Here is a 20,282-nt window from a genome sequence, read left to right on the forward strand (position 1 = left end):
GTAATTGGTACGACGTAGAATGACAAATTCTTACTTACTTTTGATCATAAAAAATAACGTTTAAAAAATAATATCATTTCAATCCCAAAAACATACAATTTGTTATGAGAATGTATTTCTTTCGGGTTATTTTAAAATTCCACTTTTTAGTTTTACATATAATCTACACCAATACCTACCTATATGATTAAGGTTATCAGGTATTATTGTAATGATGGCACATGTTATTATAAATTCGGACAGATTCAAACAACTGCCTTAAATACAACCTTATTATCGATAGTAAGAAAAAACCTATTGTTTTCAATCCATAGTATTCCCCATTGTAACGAACAATAAATCTATGATAATTCCACTTAAACCCACTCCTCGATCAATGACCACTTGAAGGGAACGCCACCGTACAATCGGCCAAAAACAACGGAATTTCCTGGAACATGTTCCGAGCAGTTCCAAGGAATGTATTGTTTCACCATTGTAACGCGAGCTTAGGTATCTTCCGTCCCGCTCGCTCCCATTCACGAGTAGCGAGCCCGCATGAATGAACTGTTTCTTATGAATGGACTAGTACTATATATATATATGTCTCAAGTGGTCATCGCTTCGTATTATATTATGTAGGTAGGTTCGGCACGTGGTCCGATGGTATTTCGTCTTTTTCGTAACGGTTATGAATGATTACATGTTTATACAATTATGTAGGTAGGTAAGGTATAGGTATGGATGGATGGTTAAGTAATGTATGCTCGAATAAGGTAACAAGGCTGATGGCAGTTTTATTATGAAATTAATATCGAATCGATTTTGGCAGTTATTAAATTATTCACTGCCGTCAGTTAATCAGCCATTGATTTCGATATTTCTTTTATACAGATACTTACAAATTCTGTCAGTTTAACTGGTATTTAATAAAGTTTACAAATCTCTATAAGTAATGAAATATTTAAATAAAGAGAAGCACTTTATAATAATGTGATTATCTTTTATTCCTTTATTCAATATATGAGTTGATATCTATAAAGAATACGAGAAACTGAGAATAAAACCGCAAAAGTAATGCAAGAATAGATAGAGATAATAAAAGTATCTATCAATTGAATGGAGGTAGTATTAGGAATAATTTCAATAAATACGTTTAATTCAATCAGTTCATTAGACTCAAGATTTATTTAGGACGAATTTTTATTACTTGCGAGTAAATAAATAAAAAGGAATGCAAATTTTTACTCGTCTCTGGTCAAGTAAGCTTATCACTGCCAAACGTGTTAGAAATTTTATAGCGATCGTCATCTCTATAGAAGATATTTCAATAACAAAATAATAAGGCCAACGTGATTGGCATGCGAACATATTTATTGGTGTTTATACAAAGTCATCTCTAGAGGAAACTCTCAAGTACCAATAAATAAAGTGTTAAGCTGATAAAGAGCTGTAAAAGCGGTTTTGTACCTCGTCCCGGACAATGGTACTCGACTTCGAGTGGTCAGTTTTAACCGACATTCCCAAAAACGACGGTGCTTCTCTCCGTAACGTATTTTTTTTTTCTTTTTTTGTTTTGTTTTGTTTATTGTCTCTGAGAGAATCGTTATTGGCACGCGCACTCGAAGCCCTTTGTATCGGGTTTACTTAGAAGTGAAACATCCGGGCTTAGCCGAATTCCTTTATCGCCAATGTTAATATGCTTATGAGATAAGAGTTGTAATAGATAGTGGCGAGTTGTAGTATTTTTTAAGATGATTATATTAAGAAGATGCATCTTAGTAAAAAACGTAACACTGCTATTTAATAATAAAACGTATTTGCCGTATTATAAGAATATGCTTCAAGTTACATTTTAGGAATGTAAGGCGTGCTGATTTTTTGTTCCAATGAAGCCTTACCGTTGCATATTGTTAAAATGTCGCCCGGAATGCGTGAGAAAATTAAATGGACCAGTTTTATAAATCAGGTCATGAATATATCAATAGTTTCATCTTTATAGCACAAAAATGAAGAAATTTACTTTTTATTTGGTCTCAAACATTATTCTATGATCTGCAATTAGCCTCAGCTTGTAAGCCTTTAACTTCGCTTTTTGGTTAATGTCAAAATTCAACAGTTTATAGGAAGGCTATTAAACTTAAATTTCAAAAACCGTTTAAAAGGAAACCATACTTGTAAAATGAATTATAAAAAATATAGATAATATTCCAATTTCCAGTAACAAATGATTAAGGAAGTTTTTAACCGCTAACGTTCAGCTAGATTTATTTACCAAAACGAGTTTTGTTAACCAGAGTCGAATTTGCATAATTAATGTTCTCACTTTGCTAACACATTTTTGTCGCTCCTATCTTGATCAGATATATTAGTTTATAGCACGCGATCGCGTTATATTATTCGTATATAAGATAAATTACGCATCTAAAACTTCTTACTATAGTGCTACAAAATAACTGATTACTGCTGTCAATGTATGAAGATTGTTTAACCATGTATAAGACGGTGAATTATTTTCGCGATATTGCATGATCATAAGCCTTAATTACAAGAGTAAAATAAAATATATGGGAAACATATTAAAGCATTTAAAGCAAGTTTTAAGAGGTGAATATAAACTAGTGAATATTCTCATAAAGAATAAAGGAAAAGGTTTTAAAACTATAAATTGTTTTTAACAATGTACTTATACAGTAAATTAACGTAACAGACCTATCATAAACTTTCACTATTTTGTGTCAAAATTTCAGAGAGCTTTTGTAGAAGCATTAACAAAGTTAAACTCATTAAGCAGAGTTTGGACGATAAAAAGATCGTTATAACTTTAGCTCGTATTCTAATAGCTCGACACACGCTATGTTAAAGCCGACAAAACTTTTGCTATCTGATAGTGTGGTAATTTTAACCATAACCTCCTTGACCTTGAGTTTGAAATATACATTAATTATTTGAACATTTTAAAGGTCCAAATGCGATAAAAAAGTACTTTACTTTATGTAATTTAATCACAAAAAAAGAAATATGTTTCCATTAGTGTTAAAATAATAAAAACAATGTTTTATAGCCAGCGATATTAATTAGGTAGGTGTAAGTAATTTATTACAAATTTGCCTTTCTCGTGTTGCCCTCTATTTGTAAAATATAAAAATATTATACAAACCAGAATTTAAATTGCGTATTAAATAGCACGACCAGCCCTTAAGTTAAGCTCTAACCGTAAAATGATTTATATAGACATCATTTGCGGGACTTTTATGGTCTTTTAATGTAATATTTTTGTGATAGTTTTATAAATATAAACACGAAGTATATTAAAATTCAATTCAGTATATTTTATATAGGTATAGTTAAGAAGTAAGTAGTTTAATTTGAAAAGACGCAAGTATTTATATTTGATTAACTTTCAATAAATATGAAATCTATAAATAGCTATTGGAAAGAAGCAAGTTTCACAAATACCTTTACCTAAAAATCATTCATTCATATATTTAAACGTACCTCTATAAGTATATTAGTGCATGAAAGGTTTTATAGTTTTGTTAAATAAAAGTGATATTCAATTTAACTAGCCAGCCTATTTTAATATCTATATTAATTAATTTATACTACCGGATGTTTACAATGTCGCCGAGTCAACAATTTCATAAAAATCATATTTAATAAAATATCGAATTAATTCGAGAATAAATGTACATTATTCGCTTATCAAATTTCTTCATCGAGTAGGCACTTGAACGTAAAATACGAAACCACGTGTAAGGGTTAGTGAAGAGCAATTTTGTGCTATTCATATAAATTCCCACGATCGACATTTCACATTTAGATACTACGTAGTACGTGGACTTCAGACAATTTTGTTAAGTGATTTGAAAAACCTAGTTTGTTTTATTTTCTAATAGAAACTCATAAACCTAATAAGCTGGATCGTTTCTTTAAGAAAACATTTAGTAGAGTTTTATACGTATTTTATATTTAAATAAACTTGTTACATATCGTATAAAGAATTACTAACTGTAGGTAGGTATATAAACTTGAAAGTTGAAAATGAAAATGAAACACAAATCACTTCTCATTATTCATTCGTTCAGTTCCTACGTGCTATGATGCTCTATAAATCTGTCTTTATGACTTCAAAAAAATTATGTAATGTATATTTCTGTTTTAGATTCATGATATATTTCCAAGTAGGTAACCTTAAAACTGACTGCTCTGCCTAAGCATTACTTATATATAATATATCGTTATATTTCATCTCTTTAGAGTACAATTATTGTCAGATTATGAAGTAGTTTACTTTTTGTAACCTACTATGCAATAAGAAACTATATTCGTCCTTTAAAAAATTAAAACAAATATTGTCAAATTGTATAGCATACGTGGTCATATACACGTGCAACACTCCTGCCCACGGGAGGCCTCCGCCCCAACGAGCGGAGCCTGTAATGTCGCAGGGCGCCATTCGAACGAATATAGATACACAATGATACGTAATGACACTGCCAACCGCTGCAATACAAAATAATATATTAATACCTTTCTATATATAAAAATCCCTATTTCCCTTGGTCATGGCATTACGCGTGGGCGGTTCGATTTCGAATTTTTTTTTTTTGATCTGTTCGTTTTGTTAGGAGAATGATCTTATGAAAGAAAAACTCAAGAAATTGGCGTCAGGCATAAAAATTAAGAAAACATAACGAATATTTAAACGTCACGCGTTTAACAGTTTGCGTGAAGGTCGGATCAGCTAGAGAGAGAAAAAGAGGTGGGGAAACCAGTTACCTAAGACTGTTCAGTTTCTCATGAAGCAGAGCAGCTTATGAGGGCTGCCCAAAGCTTCAGGGGACCCGGGAGACCCCAGGTATCTTGCCCTGTACTCCACAGGCCCCGTACTTTCCATGATGACGTTGGTACCGTGCATAATACAGTAGATATAATATATATTTATTTATTGCAATCGAGTCGCCACAACGCCTACGACTCTAGTTCATAAGGTCACGGCAATTTACTTATTTTTAACGAAGACATGTGTATCTTGATTGACATTGAAATGTTCGTATTATGGGTAATGAATGCGTGTAACGATGAAAGGAAATTGATTTGTAATGCATGGGACACGTGTAAGGAAATTGTTGCACATTTTAATATACTTTACTATGTAATATATTGTGTAACTGGTAGGTATGTGATGTTTTGCTACCCTGCTGTAACTGATTAACAATTACCGCTATTCATTTAAAGGCATATTGTCGTTCCGTATATAATTCTAAGATTATTTCTATCATAACTCAATTGGTACAAAAAAATCCTGACTATATATAGCAATATTTTAAAGTACCTAACAGCATTCTACCCATAATAAAATCCGTCTTATCTCCAAACCTTACACACTTGAAACGCGTTCGAAAAAATGGCGGACGTCGCAACCGCACGAGAGGCCGACAGCGTAAACGAAAGGTTAAAAGTAAAACAAAACCAATTAACAGATTGCAAGTGAAGTTTCGGGTCTACTCCCACGTACAGGGCGTGTCGAATGACACAGGATATAAGTTCTTAGCAGTGCGAGAACACCGGATGCTGTACACTTTTTACTCTCACGAACACGACTTATTTGTGCTCACGACATTACTAAATCACACTAAACAATGGCTAGAGAATAGTCTTGAATGGAGCTTGCGGAAGAATGTTGAATGATTTTCTTAGTTCGTTCCCGTATAGCAGAAGGTAGCCAGATATAGGCCAGTTCATTATTAAAATCCTGTACCTATGGTATTAAATAATGTTTTAACTTAAAATAAATATATGTAGTTATTTTATGCGTGTCATATCTGTAATTCCCTTTTCCAACATTTCCTAGTATATAATTGCTTACAACTTTATGTAACTTGCAATAATATTATATGATGGGCGATGGCGCCTTCCCGCTGTCTAAGGCGCGGGACATATACAAGCGGCGCGGCGCGCATCGGGCGCACCGCGGGCGCGCCAGCCGGCGCGCCGCGGGCGCGCCAGCCGGCGCGCTGTTGGCGTCCGAAAATGATATTTATATAGAGTGGTTAAATGCATTTTCTTCATGCATAATTTAGTAAAATTATGTTTTTTGTGCTAAAAGAGATTTGAAAGTAACGTTAATTTGAAAGTAACGATTTTGTTTTGATAATTCCTTGTAAGTAAATAGCGAGGATAACCCCACGATTGCAAATATATCTTTGTTGGAAATGTTGGAATTTACTTGGAAAATTTTATAGTACTTTTAAGGTAATTTTAAAGTAGTACTGGTATAATGATGGAAGAAAAGAAGGTTAAAATAACACAAAATTTATATTGTACTAGCGGTCCGCCCCGGCTTCGCCCGTGGTACATATTTCGCAATAAAAGGTAGCCTATGTTCTTTCTCAGGGTCTAAAGATTATCTGTGCCAAATTTCATCAAAATCGGTCCAGTACCTAGTTTATGCGTGAAAACCATACATACATACATACATACATACATACATACATACATACATACATACATACAAACCTTTCCTCTTTATAATATTAGTATAGATAAAATATGGTTTTCAAACACAGGTTTACATTTAAACCATATAAATCTTATCATTAAAATCTCAGTTCAAAAGTATTTACAGTACTGATCATTCCACAATATTATTACAATTACAAATAAATAAAAAACACAATCAAAATCAGGATTATCTTTATTTCTGACATTGTAAATACATGGGAACTTTCATTATGCTCTTCTTCATTTTCACTTTCCCTACTGCCATCACCTGTGTAAATCATTTCATCGATTAATTCAATTCACCTTTAAAAACAAAACGAAGAAGGGTATGTAATAGCAGCTCTATATAATTCCACACAGAGAGAACACATTTTTGACTGACAGGCTACCGTCTCCTACCACCCGATTTGTTTTTGATTGTGTATGACCGTGAATTGACCTCTATTTGGATGCGATGGGGGAAGCGCGCCTGCGGTACGCCTGCGGTACGCCCGCGGCGCAACGGTGACGTGCCGCCTCGACGCCTGTCCAAAATTCTTTCATACAAAATGTATAAGAAGGATGTGGTGCAAAACAGATTGAAGAGGCGCGCTTATGGCACGCCCGCGCCCGCACCGCTTGTGTTTGACCCGCGCCTAAGATTATCATAAGAATTTTTTATTTGCGTCAAACCAGTGACTAGATGCTATCCTATATTTAGATTTATTGGATTTGTCATCACTGCAATAATATTTTGAAAAGGCTATTAATAGTCAAGACTACTTAAATTTAATTTATTAAAACGTAAGCTGTCCCTCATCCTTTCTTCAATAAGTAATTTTCAAGTATAATTTGGGAAAATAATTTTACATACCTATACGTTTATGTCGAGATCTAGTAAGTCAGCTAAATAATTAATGTAGTTCTCGTAGTTCCTGTGGTGGGTATGTTTCTACTCAGATCACGAGGTCCCAATTTTGGCAGGAGAATAGCTATCTAAATTTGAATAAAATCTGCAATTTTTGAAATCAAGATTGGTCCTTCTGTCCCATCTGACATGTTCTTTCACAGTTGGCTAGTTTCTCGTAAAAATTGACCGCCATGGTCGAAATTCAGCGTATTATGTATGAGTCATTGCACAAGGCTGTCACATGGTAAGTTTTCAAGAGGAAAGCATACGAAATCGATTTACTTGTGAGAAAGCTTTGATAATATCTGCTTGTCTGTCCGTTTCTCTCTAAATATTTCGAATCATCAATACATTATTGCTATTAATCATAGTGTCACGTTACATAAATGATCTTAGACATATTATAGTAAAAATCTAATATGTGTTTGAACAACTTCCGTGAATAACTAAATAATAAATATTGTATTTACATGATAATGATAATATTATAAATTATAATGTCTTGTATTTAGCTGTAAAAGCTTATGGATAAATTATCTGTTTCCGTCGCAATTAGAAACTGTTGGTAATCTGCATCCATTTGTAATTTTCCCCTAATAGCGACAGTCAACGCGTACAGCGTAGGTTCCGTATAATTTAAAATTATTTAATTGCTTCCTTCGCTAACCCTTCTAACTTTAAATTTATATATTATTATTATCTCACACTCTCACACATACATATACACACCTGCACATTTATGTCTTTTTAAATTTGTGTAATCGTCTTACTTACTTTTATTGTTTTCTTGTGTTTTTCTTTTGGAATTACATATTAATGTAAAAATGTTAGTCACTGGAACTTCTAATGTATGGAGGCGGGCGTTTCCACCTGTGCCACAGCTTTTTTAAGCTTTTATAGGTGCCATCGTTCATAAAGTTTTTGTATCTGTGTTTTTATTGTTCCAAATAAAGAATTTTGAAATTGAATTTTGAATTATGTACATACATTTATTGTTCACTGATGTACCTTCTTATGTTATGATTATTGCAACTAGAGTCATAAATTATCCCTATCTAGCTTATATCTATACACATTAAAACGATTAGGTACGTGCCAATACAAAATCCTCCCTTTGTTTAAAGCGTAAATATATTAAAACATTTTGTAATTTGTGTACAAAATCAGCTAAAATGTTTTTTTAAACTTCATCGTCCCTTAATAAAGGTTCTAATGTATATTTACGTAGGGAACCCTGAATATAAATTTGAGATTAGACCCATGGTTCAATAATAACAGCCCAAGGCGCGCACTTCCGCTGAAAAACACTGTTTAAATGTAAGATTCACACCGGAACTGCTACCGTTCGTAAAATTTATTATAACCTGTTGTTGTTGTTATATTACAACCTATTATTATATGTATCGGGGAAGGAAGAGAGCTTATTATGTTGTTTATTTTGGAGCACTGTTATCCTTTATTTTTTGATTTCTATAAACATTAATGATTGCCCTGATTTCCCATGTTTTACTGGTATAAATCTATCTTCAAAATGATATCTTGGAGTTTATAAATTATTTTTTATTTAGCTTTTGAGTATATTTTTCTTTCACACTTGTTTTCTTCAGGACCTAGTCGTGTCTGCAAACTAAAATAGATAGTATTAACTAAGCCTGTTTTATTCATTCTTACTTACAACCTGTATTGGAATAAAATAATTATTTTAACCGATTTCCACGAAACGGAGGAGGTTCTATGTTCGTCTGTATGTATTTTTAACATGTTTACTAATAATAATTCATTGTACCTACTAATGTGGCCGGCAACCCGGCACGTGTAAGTACACGTGCTTCATGGTGCCCAATGAAATCTTAGAAGGAATTAATTCACAGTAATCAGTAATTTGTCAATATAACTTCCTGTTTATAATCAGAAGTCAATATTGTTGTAATTAAGAATAGTACATAAGTAAGTTCGTCATACGTTTCGATGTAAATCGTATACGTACCTACTTCCTTTTACTCTGTTTTCAAAGTTTTCAGTTTACAATTAGCTTCTAAGAATTAACATAAATGTATAATTTAATTAAAACAACATGCAATTTTTTTTTTAAATAAAGATTATTATTTTGATGAACATCTTATTATCGATAGGCTGTTGTTGAAAGCATTAATTAGCATTCTGTAAGTGTGTGCTTTGGAGTATCTTTATTTCGGAATGATTCTCTTCAGCCACAGACAAATGTCATAGAGCTACATCGATTATGTGTTGTATATAATCTGTGCTGGTTTTTCTTGATAACGGATGCGAGCGTTATCAAGCGGAGAAATGGGCCGGTAATTATGGCTAATGCCCCGCGTCCTTCGTGCGGTCCAAGCTTTTTGTGTTGGACAATTATTTTGTGCTAATACCTACTGGATTATGGATATCCCTTTGGTGTATATGTGTACTTCTTGTTATAAGTTGAGTAGTTTGGTTGAGATGGGTTTTGATTAAGATTATATCCCCACTTTAAATAAGGTTGTTGTTTAAACTTGTTGAAATCTATTAATGAATGCCAGCTGAATGATAATAAATATTTATTTGGAATGCAACATTTTTGTTACGATATATTGATATTTTTAAGTTGAACTGCTCGTACTTTCAAGTGTTGAATTAAAAAGCATTCTACATATTATTATTTTATTAGCTGCTAAATCATATTCAATTGGTGGTAAATGTTAAAGACGATTCAAAAGTGCTTTTAATTGAATAAATAAATGTTTGAGTTTGATTGAAGAGATTGTATTCTAACGTCTAGCAAATTATTGTTTCAAATTGCATGATGTTCCTATAAACATAATAATAATATGCATATCGTAAAATCTTTGAATTATTACAAACTGTTCGATTTGTAGTGGGATTCATTACTTATTGCTTTTAGCTTTACGCACTATCGCAGTGGGTAGTGACCCTGTCAGCTGTGCGAAGTATCGTGGGTTGCATTCCCTTACCAAATATGTGTGATAATCAAGTTTATATAATTATTGCTTATTTAATATCTAGGTTTACGCATTTCTAGTAGGATTACTTCACTTTACTTTACTGATAGAAAGAAGGAGGTTTGGTTCGCTTGGAAATAGAAATATATTTAAGAAGATACGTTCAAACTCTTCGCGCGTTGTTAAATAATAGTTTGTTATTTTTTAAACTATTTTATTATAGAAACAGAACACTATTTGAAAAGTTTCACACTCTCCCGGTATCGTGGTATTGTTTTGATTATGTACCGGGTACATAATCAAAACGATAAGAGCGCGTTACATACTATTTTATTTTTCGATCTCGAACATAACACAGATGATTTTAGTCAGCTGCTAAGAATATTCCACTTGCCTTATTGATGAATGAAAATTCGTCATTTAAAGACGTTTGTATAGGAAATAGTAATAAATTGTCCTACCATAAAAATGTGAATTGATTACGTGACCAATCTCATAAACACCATCAGTTTAATATTATACGGTAAATAAGTTACAATATGAGTTATAATGGCTTTTCAACGAGGATATTGCTTAGTAACTGGTATGTTTATGTAACGTTTAAATGGTTGACTTGTAATTAAATATATGGCTATAAATCTACAACCTACTTGAAATTGTTAGTTGTTACTATCAATTACTGCGTAGTATAAATATGAATGGAGGAAAGTTCTTTATAACTTATTTGATAGATAACATATAATATTAATACTTTGATGAGTTGAATGAACTTATTACGTTTCATCTGATCCAAATCAAATAAACTATTAAGGAATTTTTTTGAGCAGTGACAAGGAATTAATTGTGTCACGTGTGACATGGTTTACTCCATAATAAAGATTCCAGTAAGAATTACGACTTCACCATAATAAGGAGTCCATCAGTCCAATAAGAAGTTTTAATTTGAATGCATAAAAACATAAATACTGCATTTTAAAAAACAAAAGAAGCACCTCACATTGATATCTGTATTAATTTTCTTTTTAATGTTTTACATTACTTTTACTTTAAAATTTATTAAACAATAATAAAATTGTTTCGTTAAATATACAATATTTTACATACTTAAACATTTTATTAAACGGAGGTCTTAAATTACACTGCGTAATATCACGCTATTAAGTTTACGGTGTAACTTAATATTACAGGTACGGAAGTATTTACATATTTCTTAAATAACCTGAAAATTATTTGTTGCTTACAATATTATCATAATAAACTGGACTCCTCTTACCTACATTTTCTTGCTTAATTAACACGACTACCTTAAAAAGTATTTGACATATTATAAATATTAATAACAATTCAAAATCCGTTCGGATTAAGACCTGGCTTGACATACAGACCACACGATAGGGGCATATAATACTCAGGGATCACGTACATATGTACGTGATCGTGTGGGTATATACCCAACAGTAGTTCCTAAGATTCATGCGTCCAAACAATCAAACAAAAAACTATAAGCTTTATATTATTTGTGTAGAAGGTGACCCACTAGGGTTACTCGTCTCACCATCAGGATATACACCACTCATAATTATATGGATCAACTACGAACTATCACATGCTATCACTACATAATATAAAACAAAGTCACTATCTCTGTCCCTATATCCCTATGTCCCTTATGAATGCTTAATGCTTTAAAACTACGCAACGGATTTTGATGCGGTTTTTTTACTACATAGAGTGATTCTAGAGGAATATTTTAGTATACAATTTATTAGGTTTAAGACAAAGTGGGCGCATCCACGGGCGGAAAGCTAGTTAAAAATAAAGACATGGCACGTCGGATGAGTATGAATTCCATGCCATATACAGCGCACAGCCTTCGCTCGTCTGACATCCAGTGTCTGAGGGACGGGTGTCCTCTGAACAACATATCTCCGTTATTAACGGATAGGGATATGGGACACAACGGTGCGCGCGTGTCGTGATATTTTGATATCCGCGTTTCTTGTAGGCGCGTAATGTCTTGGACTTGATACTTTTGAAGTTAGATATCATTTTTTGGAGGTTATTGAAGATTCTGTAATGATTGAAGCTATAAGGAAGCATTAAATGAGGCTCTCTCTAGAGGTTTAGTAATAAATTAGAGTATTCCATTCATTCATTTATCGCGTAAGAACCTATATGTAGGGTACGATGATTTACAAGATTGATTACAAATTACGCTAATATATTTTCATATAAAGATAATTTTCGCTTTAAGGTGATGAATTAATTTTTCTAACATTTACGGCCCTTTTTAAACCTTCGTAATTTTTATATTATTAAAGTTATCGTGATGAAAATTCTTGACAAGAAAGTTCAATAGTAACACAATACGTTTACCGTTTTAGAAACATGATTCCATGATATTTTCTCGATAGAAAAAAAATACAAAGTTGTCATTGTTATTTTTTTTTAATCTCTGGCATCTTCAAAATAACAAACGTAAAGTTACGACTTTTTGGATATTAACTATAAAATATACAACCTATACGTCTACCGATTTAGAATTTTGAAATATGCGATGGTTTTGAAATAAACAAGAAATACTTGAAATTAGCGCGCGACCAGCCAATATAGCGAGAGCCGCCCTGTACCTTCCTACCCCGATCGCTGCACGAGTCATTCCCGCTACGGCCGTCACACGGGGAACCTGTGTCGCTCGCGCAATCGTAAAAAAGGGTGACAACACGATAAGACAAAATGAGACAAATGGGGACAATAAAGAAAATAAGAAGAAGAAACATAAAGGTTGGAGGAAAAAGATTGCTTACAATTGGAAAAAATATACAAATTAACATCCAAAGTTTCGCATCAGTTTTACTGTATTAGTGATATCTTCCACTCTTGACTTTGACTGAGAAGAAATAGGGTTTATAACTTCTTTCAGAAATAGTACCTTTCATTTCTGGGCATAATGTAATATCTACGTCAGCATCAAATTCTATCTAAATCAATTCAGTAGTCCGCGTTATTGAGTACCATTTCATTATTTCAGAGTAACAATATTTTTTGTTATTTTAAAGATTATTTATAACCTGTATTATTTTGTAATAAAGTAAACATTAGTTACGAAATAATAATATGTAATTATTAATAATGTCTAAGTAGTTGTTAAAAAGAAGATTATTTGTTTATAAGCAAGAAAATAAAACCAATAAATCAACAATTAAATAAATGTATAACAATATTATAACTGTATGACGACTCCATACATGTTTGTCCCGAGTCGGCCAGCGGCAGCGCGTCGAGTTTGCAAGAATGACTTCGTGCACACCCGCGTTCGCGATAGCGAACTATTAGACTCCGCCCGCCAAGCAGTGGATTTTTTTTTGTGTATCGTCTTAATTCTCAATTACTACAATTTACAAAACGACATACTATTTGTCTATTTGTCTGATCTCTGTGTACCTAATATTTAAACATAGGTACTTATAATATAAATATCTACCGGCTATAGTATGGACCAATATGGTTTTAGCAAACATGCTGCGATCATAGGAGAGTCAGAAACTGGGCACGGTGTCGTAAATATAAATGTCAACTTCATTGATAAACTAGTTTCGCAAGGAATACTTTACGGAAACGTGGTGTAGTATGCGAATGTATTGTATAACCACTTTTTATGGCATGCCACATTTTTAACGCATTCCTCGTTGTTTATTGTATACCGTTGTAGGTATTTATTATAAAACTATATACAATATATTATATATTTCCATGCTATTGGAAAGGTCTGTTTATGTCTGTATGGGATTCGCCTTTATCAGAATCGATAACAAAACCAATACACGCCACTCATACGTTACAATAAGCTAGAGAAGTCAGCACAGAAAATGACATATTTAAACGTATCCGTTAGTACATATACTTTTATAATAAAGTATCTCATTTTGTGAAACACCCTCCCCCTAGTCGTAATAAAATAAATTTTCTGTTTAAAAATGGAAAAAATATCTCCTTTCACGGTGTTCATTAAAAACCGCGGTTCGTGGCTAGCCATATCTACGTATAATTATAATTTACCGAATGAAACCACAGGTAATGGTCTTCCGAGTCGAATTGCAGCTTACGTCAGCGTCATTACAGTGGAGAAATGCTTAGTTTACACTATAAAAGCAATAAGCATTACTGCAGTTTTATTGTAATTTAGCTATACAGCCTTGCTTTGCTTCTGGTGAATAGGAGAATTTGTTGCCTATCGAGATCTAGAGTTTTAAAGCACTGCTTGTATCATAAAGATTCTGTTGAAATAAAAATATGACAAGCACAATCATGGTACGGGGTATTCATAATCAAAATAATATCTGTAGAATTCGGACACAGACAACGGTCACGTATCTCCACATTTGAAAAATAAATATTAAATGTAATATTCAAATGACTTTATTCTATCTATAAAATGTACACTTCCGATCCAAATCCAAATTACTGATTTGTAGATTGCGTGAAATGTAATATTGAAATTTGAAAATATAGTAGACCGCTCCATTTACAATAAAATAATTGTTTTAATATACTTTCAATTAATTCGTTACTATATATTTAATTAGTTTTACGTTGTATGCTGAAATTTGTATGAATATAACTATAAAACTAAAAAGTAAACAAAATACACAAGTATGAGACTCTAATCTTTAATTCTTATTTTATTTATTATTGTTAAAGGTTTTAAATATTTAAATATTCCAATGAATAGACTATTGTGTTCCAGCTTTAATGTGGTCCATTAAACTACTGATAGGCCAATCATTTGTTTTGTCAAACCTCAAACATGCGTGCCTAAATTTAAAACAGTTTTTGCTACGCATTAAAAATCGTTGAAAAGGTTTTTGGAACTTAGGAAGCTTTAGTCAATACTTTCTTCAGTATAGTCATAGGTAGGTACAGCATACTATTACAAGATTGTTTTTAAAAATTTCTAAAGCTTATTTTTATTTACTTTTTTACTTGGTTAAATATACATTGATATAAGCTTATAAGCTAATAATATATAAGCTTTTAAGCAACAATATCAATTTATATTTAACCAAGTAGTAACTACATACTATATATTATTATCATTAGTTATAACACTTATAAAACCTTCTACAATATACCTCTAAATCAGAACTATCAAAAAATCCTAACATTGTGTTTTTAACGACACTTATATAGCCGTGAAATTTTCGTCATCCGTAATTTCACACGACATCATATTAAAACTTTGACATCTTAACCTCTAAAGGATATAAAGCATCGCTAGACAACGAAAACTAGTATTCAAGTAAAAACTAGTAAAGGAGGCTGCATCTCGTGACGAATGCCGGCGCGGACCGGACGCACGCCGCCGACCGGAAGACATCGAAATGGCCACATCGAATCAGGTTAAACTGGAGGAATGTGTCTACGTCACTGGGCGTTTAATATTTTGTCAACTTATGGCATTGCGCGGGGAATTCGCTCGTAGCGGATGACTTGCTTCGGCGCAAAAACGTATGAGACACGATCAGCAGATCGAGCGCTTAGCAAAGCGCGCGAGCGTTTTTAGGGAGTTTTGTGTGGTGTCATGTTTATTAAATGAAATTATAATTTGTATTGAAGTATAATAAAAGTATTCAAACAATGTTAGTAGTATACGGTAAAATGACTACTCCTACCTATTGATTAACAGTTTTACTGCGCAGTGAATAATTACAAATATTTTCTGCAATATTTGGCTCTCATTGATGAATCAGAAATCAATTATGATTATTAATGTGGGCAACTAGTTAACCTTCTATAAGTGTCTGCTTTTATCTCAACCAAAGATCTAATTTAGGATCTCAATTCTTATTTAGAATACAGACACGCCCACATAAAGCTGATAAGAGCAAGATTTTGCATGTTATTAGCGATTAAAATCTATAAAACGAGACTCAGGTGACCTGTTTCGTCAGACAGGCATATTTTATCTCTTTTTGTTTTAATTTAAACCTACTATCAATAAGAATGAACATAAAAAGAAGCAAAAGTAAACTAATGGAGACCCATTTAAACTAATTGGGTTTGAATATGACGTGTTCATATTCAACAATATTCTGTCCATCAAAATCATGTTAATTTTCTCTCAATAAGATTTAAAAACTATTTTTATAGACGTTTATTGAGCCCATATAAGATTGATATTGGTTGACGATATGAAAGTATGTTTGTTAACAGGTCATAGCTAGTTTATTATATGTACATATTATATTTCCAGGCATGCTGTACGCAGCGCTAGGGCGACGCACCCTTTCTATAAACTACCTAAATGCTAGGGAAGAAAGGGTGCGTCACCCTTTCTATAAACTGCTTCTATGAGATTTTATAAAAGTATACATTATTTTCCAGGCAAGCTGTACGCAGCGCTAGGGAAGCGCAGCGGGCGCGTGGTAGCCAGCGACCTGCAGAGCGGCTCGGCGTCGTTCCGCGTGCGCGCGCTCATGCCCGTCGCGGAGAGCTTTCGGTTCGCGCTCGAGCTGCGCACGCACACCTCGGGGCTGGCCGCGCCACAAATGATGTTCAGTCATTGGGAGGTATGTATCTCGGTTTGTATTTTTTCTCGTCAAATAGGAGCGTTAGCTAGAGAGCGTTAGCGTTAGACAAAGAAAATCATACAGGGTGTAATCGTTATGTGTGCATAGGCGATTATTCCGTAACTATTGCAGATATCAAAAAACTTTAAATTGATATCGAAAGCCTAATGAGTAAAATGACAATAATACCTAACTTTTTTTAAATAAAACGGGAAATATCCAAAAAATTACATCAATCACATACATTTAATTTCCCATACATTTTGTATTCAAAGCAAATGTTCGGAGTGACATCCTCGTTTTGGAATACCATTGTATTCCACCTCGAGTTCCATTTACAGTTTCTTAATGAATTTTCATTAAAATTTGCGAAGTAATTTAAGCACAAAACCAAAAAAACAACCAAAACCTTTCATATTACATGTTGGGGATTGTCATATGGGTCGTTTTCAAAATAATTGTACATTACTACAAAATGTTTGTCCCCCTAAAAAATCTTCGAAAAAAATATGGTTACGACTGAAATAAATCATTGTTAACGTTTTACAGACTAAACTTAAGCATACTGCATATCATTTCTGATGAAAAGCAATGAATTGCGATTCAAATTCTTACATAAATTTAATGTGAAAATAAAGTAACAAAAAAAGCTCCATACATTTTTTTATTGTCCCCTATGTGGACGACAATGAAAACCAATATTTTTATCAGAATTTTTGTATGAAACTTCCTATTTTTTTGTATCATAATTAAAAAGCAATGTTTGAAGTGTTATATCTGATAGATTAAACTATTTAAATTACCTTAAATAAACGAAGAATGACATATTATAAAATGTCCCTATCAATCGTTACAATTTCGTGACACTGATTTATTGACATAATTAACCAACTTCTTGTATCACAAAGAAGAGGAATCTAACTCTAATCATTGGCAAAACTGGTCATATCACGAAAAGTAAGGTCACATTAACGCGCCGCCATTTTGTTCGTCGTCCAGACATGGAAGAAGTCCTGTAGTGTGCTGTGCAAAAAATTTAGTTACATTTTCCTAACGACGTATTCTCAACAAAAGTAAGTACATTTTGAAGAATTCACCTACCGCAATTGTAATATACTTAAATTATGACTAGAGTAATAGATTACACTTTCAATCTAATGGTAAATGTGATTATGTTTTGTGTAAAAGTATTTCTTAGGTTATTTTTTACATGTTACTGACGAACAATTTCTTGACATTTACTGACGTCAGTAAATTGTAGACGGTAAAGCTGTGGTCTCATGTGTAAAGTATGAAAATAAGATATTAAAATGTGTGTTAAATTAATGTAACGAATAAAAATAAAGGAGAAAAACAATAAATCTCTCAAGATTATTTTTTTGTAACTACAGGCCATACTTTTTTAAACCATGATGTAGGGTTAGTAAAGTCGGGCTTAGGGACTTGACTTTTCCTGGGATCTGATAACTTTTTTATAGTGAAAGCGGATCAGTGAGTCTTGGCCTCCAATTTTACAAGTGGTTTCTGATGGGATAACGCTTGCCTTATTGCATTTAGTGTTGATCGCTTTTCCACCCACACGAGTGATGCTTACTTTTGTTTTTATTTTTATTCAAAATACATATATCCAACAGCTTTTTTTAGTTTCAGAATGCCGCTAACCGGTGCCGAACGGCAAAAAAATACATTGAAAAACTAAAAAAGCAAATCCCTGAAAAATATGAAAAGAAAAGGAAAAAACACCTCGAGAAAGTGAAACAAAGACAAAGAAAAATATCAGATCTTAATGACAGTGAAAAAGAAGCTCGAAGACAAAAATGGAAAGAAGCTAATGATAGAAGAAAATAAAAGGAAAACCAAACAGAGAATTATAAAAATTGATTGTTTCTTGATTATTTTGTAACTAAAAATATATTTTTTTTTAACTAGTGACTTCTTACTTTTTTATATGTAATATTACCTTATTCTGAATACAGCCTTACTTTTACAACTTCCTGACATTTCCTAACGAAACAGTTTACTGACAATTTCGTGATGTACAAATATTTTGAAAATGACCCATATCTCATACCAAATGTATGGGCGTGTTTGATGTAATTTTTTTGGATATTTCCCGTTTTATTTTTAAAAAGTTATTGTTGTCATTTTACTCATTAGGTAAAGGGCTTTCGATATCAGTTTAAAGTTTTTTTATATCTGCAATAGTAACGGAATAATCGCCTGTGCACTGCACTTAACGATTGATTACACCCTGTATATGAAAACCGACATCTATATGTCGGTTTCCAGAGCTGTGTGCTGGGGTTTTTTTTTTAGTTTATACTGAGTTTAAACTTAGCGTCTTGTTGTGCCAAATAAAACAGAAGTCTTATAAGAATATTGTATTATGGTTTCCTATCCTATTATCAGTCATCTATTAAATGGTGCGCCTAAAACATCAAACATGTTTCTATATGAGAGAATAAATAAAAATTAAATATTAAAGTAATCTTATAAGATGTATGATGATGTCTGCCTGTGTATCTAATTAGGAAGTTAATATATGTACTAAATTTAATTGAAAGTACCGAAGTGACGATCCTACACATAATTTGTATTGTAATATCAAATGTAATCTAAACGCAAAACATTTAATTTCCAGGTGATAGACATAGACCCGTTCTGGCGTCCCCGCACAGAAGAGGAGTACCTACACTGGGGCGAGAAGTGGGATGGCGTGAACCGAGCCAAAGCTTACATGGACGCCGTGCGCACTCGCAAGGGACTCGCCACAGACAGACAGCTGGTCACACACGCGGAGAAACAGAGGACCTTGTCTAAGAAGAAGTAATCTCGAAGTTAGAAGTGATTCTGAATAGAAAGCATTGTCTGAAAAGTGAACTCGAAGAGAACCCAATGATGGAAAACTAATTATGAGAAAAAGAACATTGTCAAGAAGTAACTCGAACAGTAAACTAAGAATAAGAAAAAAGGTTTAGATAGGTTGTGCTCCTGTCGAAATGTAGCTAATTAGCCAGAATAAATAAATAAAATAGCAAGTTGTCTCTTTTTCGCTCACGATAGTTGAATTATGCCATCTTAGTTGGACGTCTTATTGTGTGTTCGTTAGTTTGCCGTTCTTGAAGATCGAATGTTATGTTGGTAACCTATCTACACCTTTTTATTAATAATATCGTTGCAGTAACCCCCAAAATTATTGATGAATTAAAGCCATTACTGTCAGTGTACTTCCACTTGATTTTTATAGCATAAACGTAATGAGAATCATAATTCAAGCTTTTTTATGAGGTTAAAATTTTATACTGAAAAGTATTTTATTTAATTATTTATTAAATGTATAAATGTGTAATTGTTCAATAAAATATATTTGTTCCAACA

General features: G+C 32.8%; 1 protein-coding gene across 1 annotated transcript in view; it reads left to right on the forward strand.

The window, feature by feature from the left end:
* The window catches only part of LOC149900213 (elongation factor-like GTPase 1), a 109,544-nt gene extending 89,262 nt beyond the window's left edge, over positions 1–20,282 (forward strand). The window contains exons 10-11 of the mRNA XM_090112832.1: positions 16,720–16,904; positions 19,546–20,282. Coding sequence (XP_089968958.1) covers positions 16,720–16,904; positions 19,546–19,734 — 374 coding nt within the window. The 3' untranslated portion in view covers positions 19,735–20,282. The remainder of the gene's footprint in view (positions 1–16,719; positions 16,905–19,545) is intronic.

The sequence above is a fragment of the Colias eurytheme genome, chromosome 19 (assembly GCF_061535395.1).
Source record: "Colias eurytheme isolate Ceu_HAF_F1 chromosome 19, ilColEury1 Martin Lab GWU primary, whole genome shotgun sequence".
Taxonomy (NCBI): domain Eukaryota; kingdom Metazoa; phylum Arthropoda; class Insecta; order Lepidoptera; family Pieridae; genus Colias; species Colias eurytheme.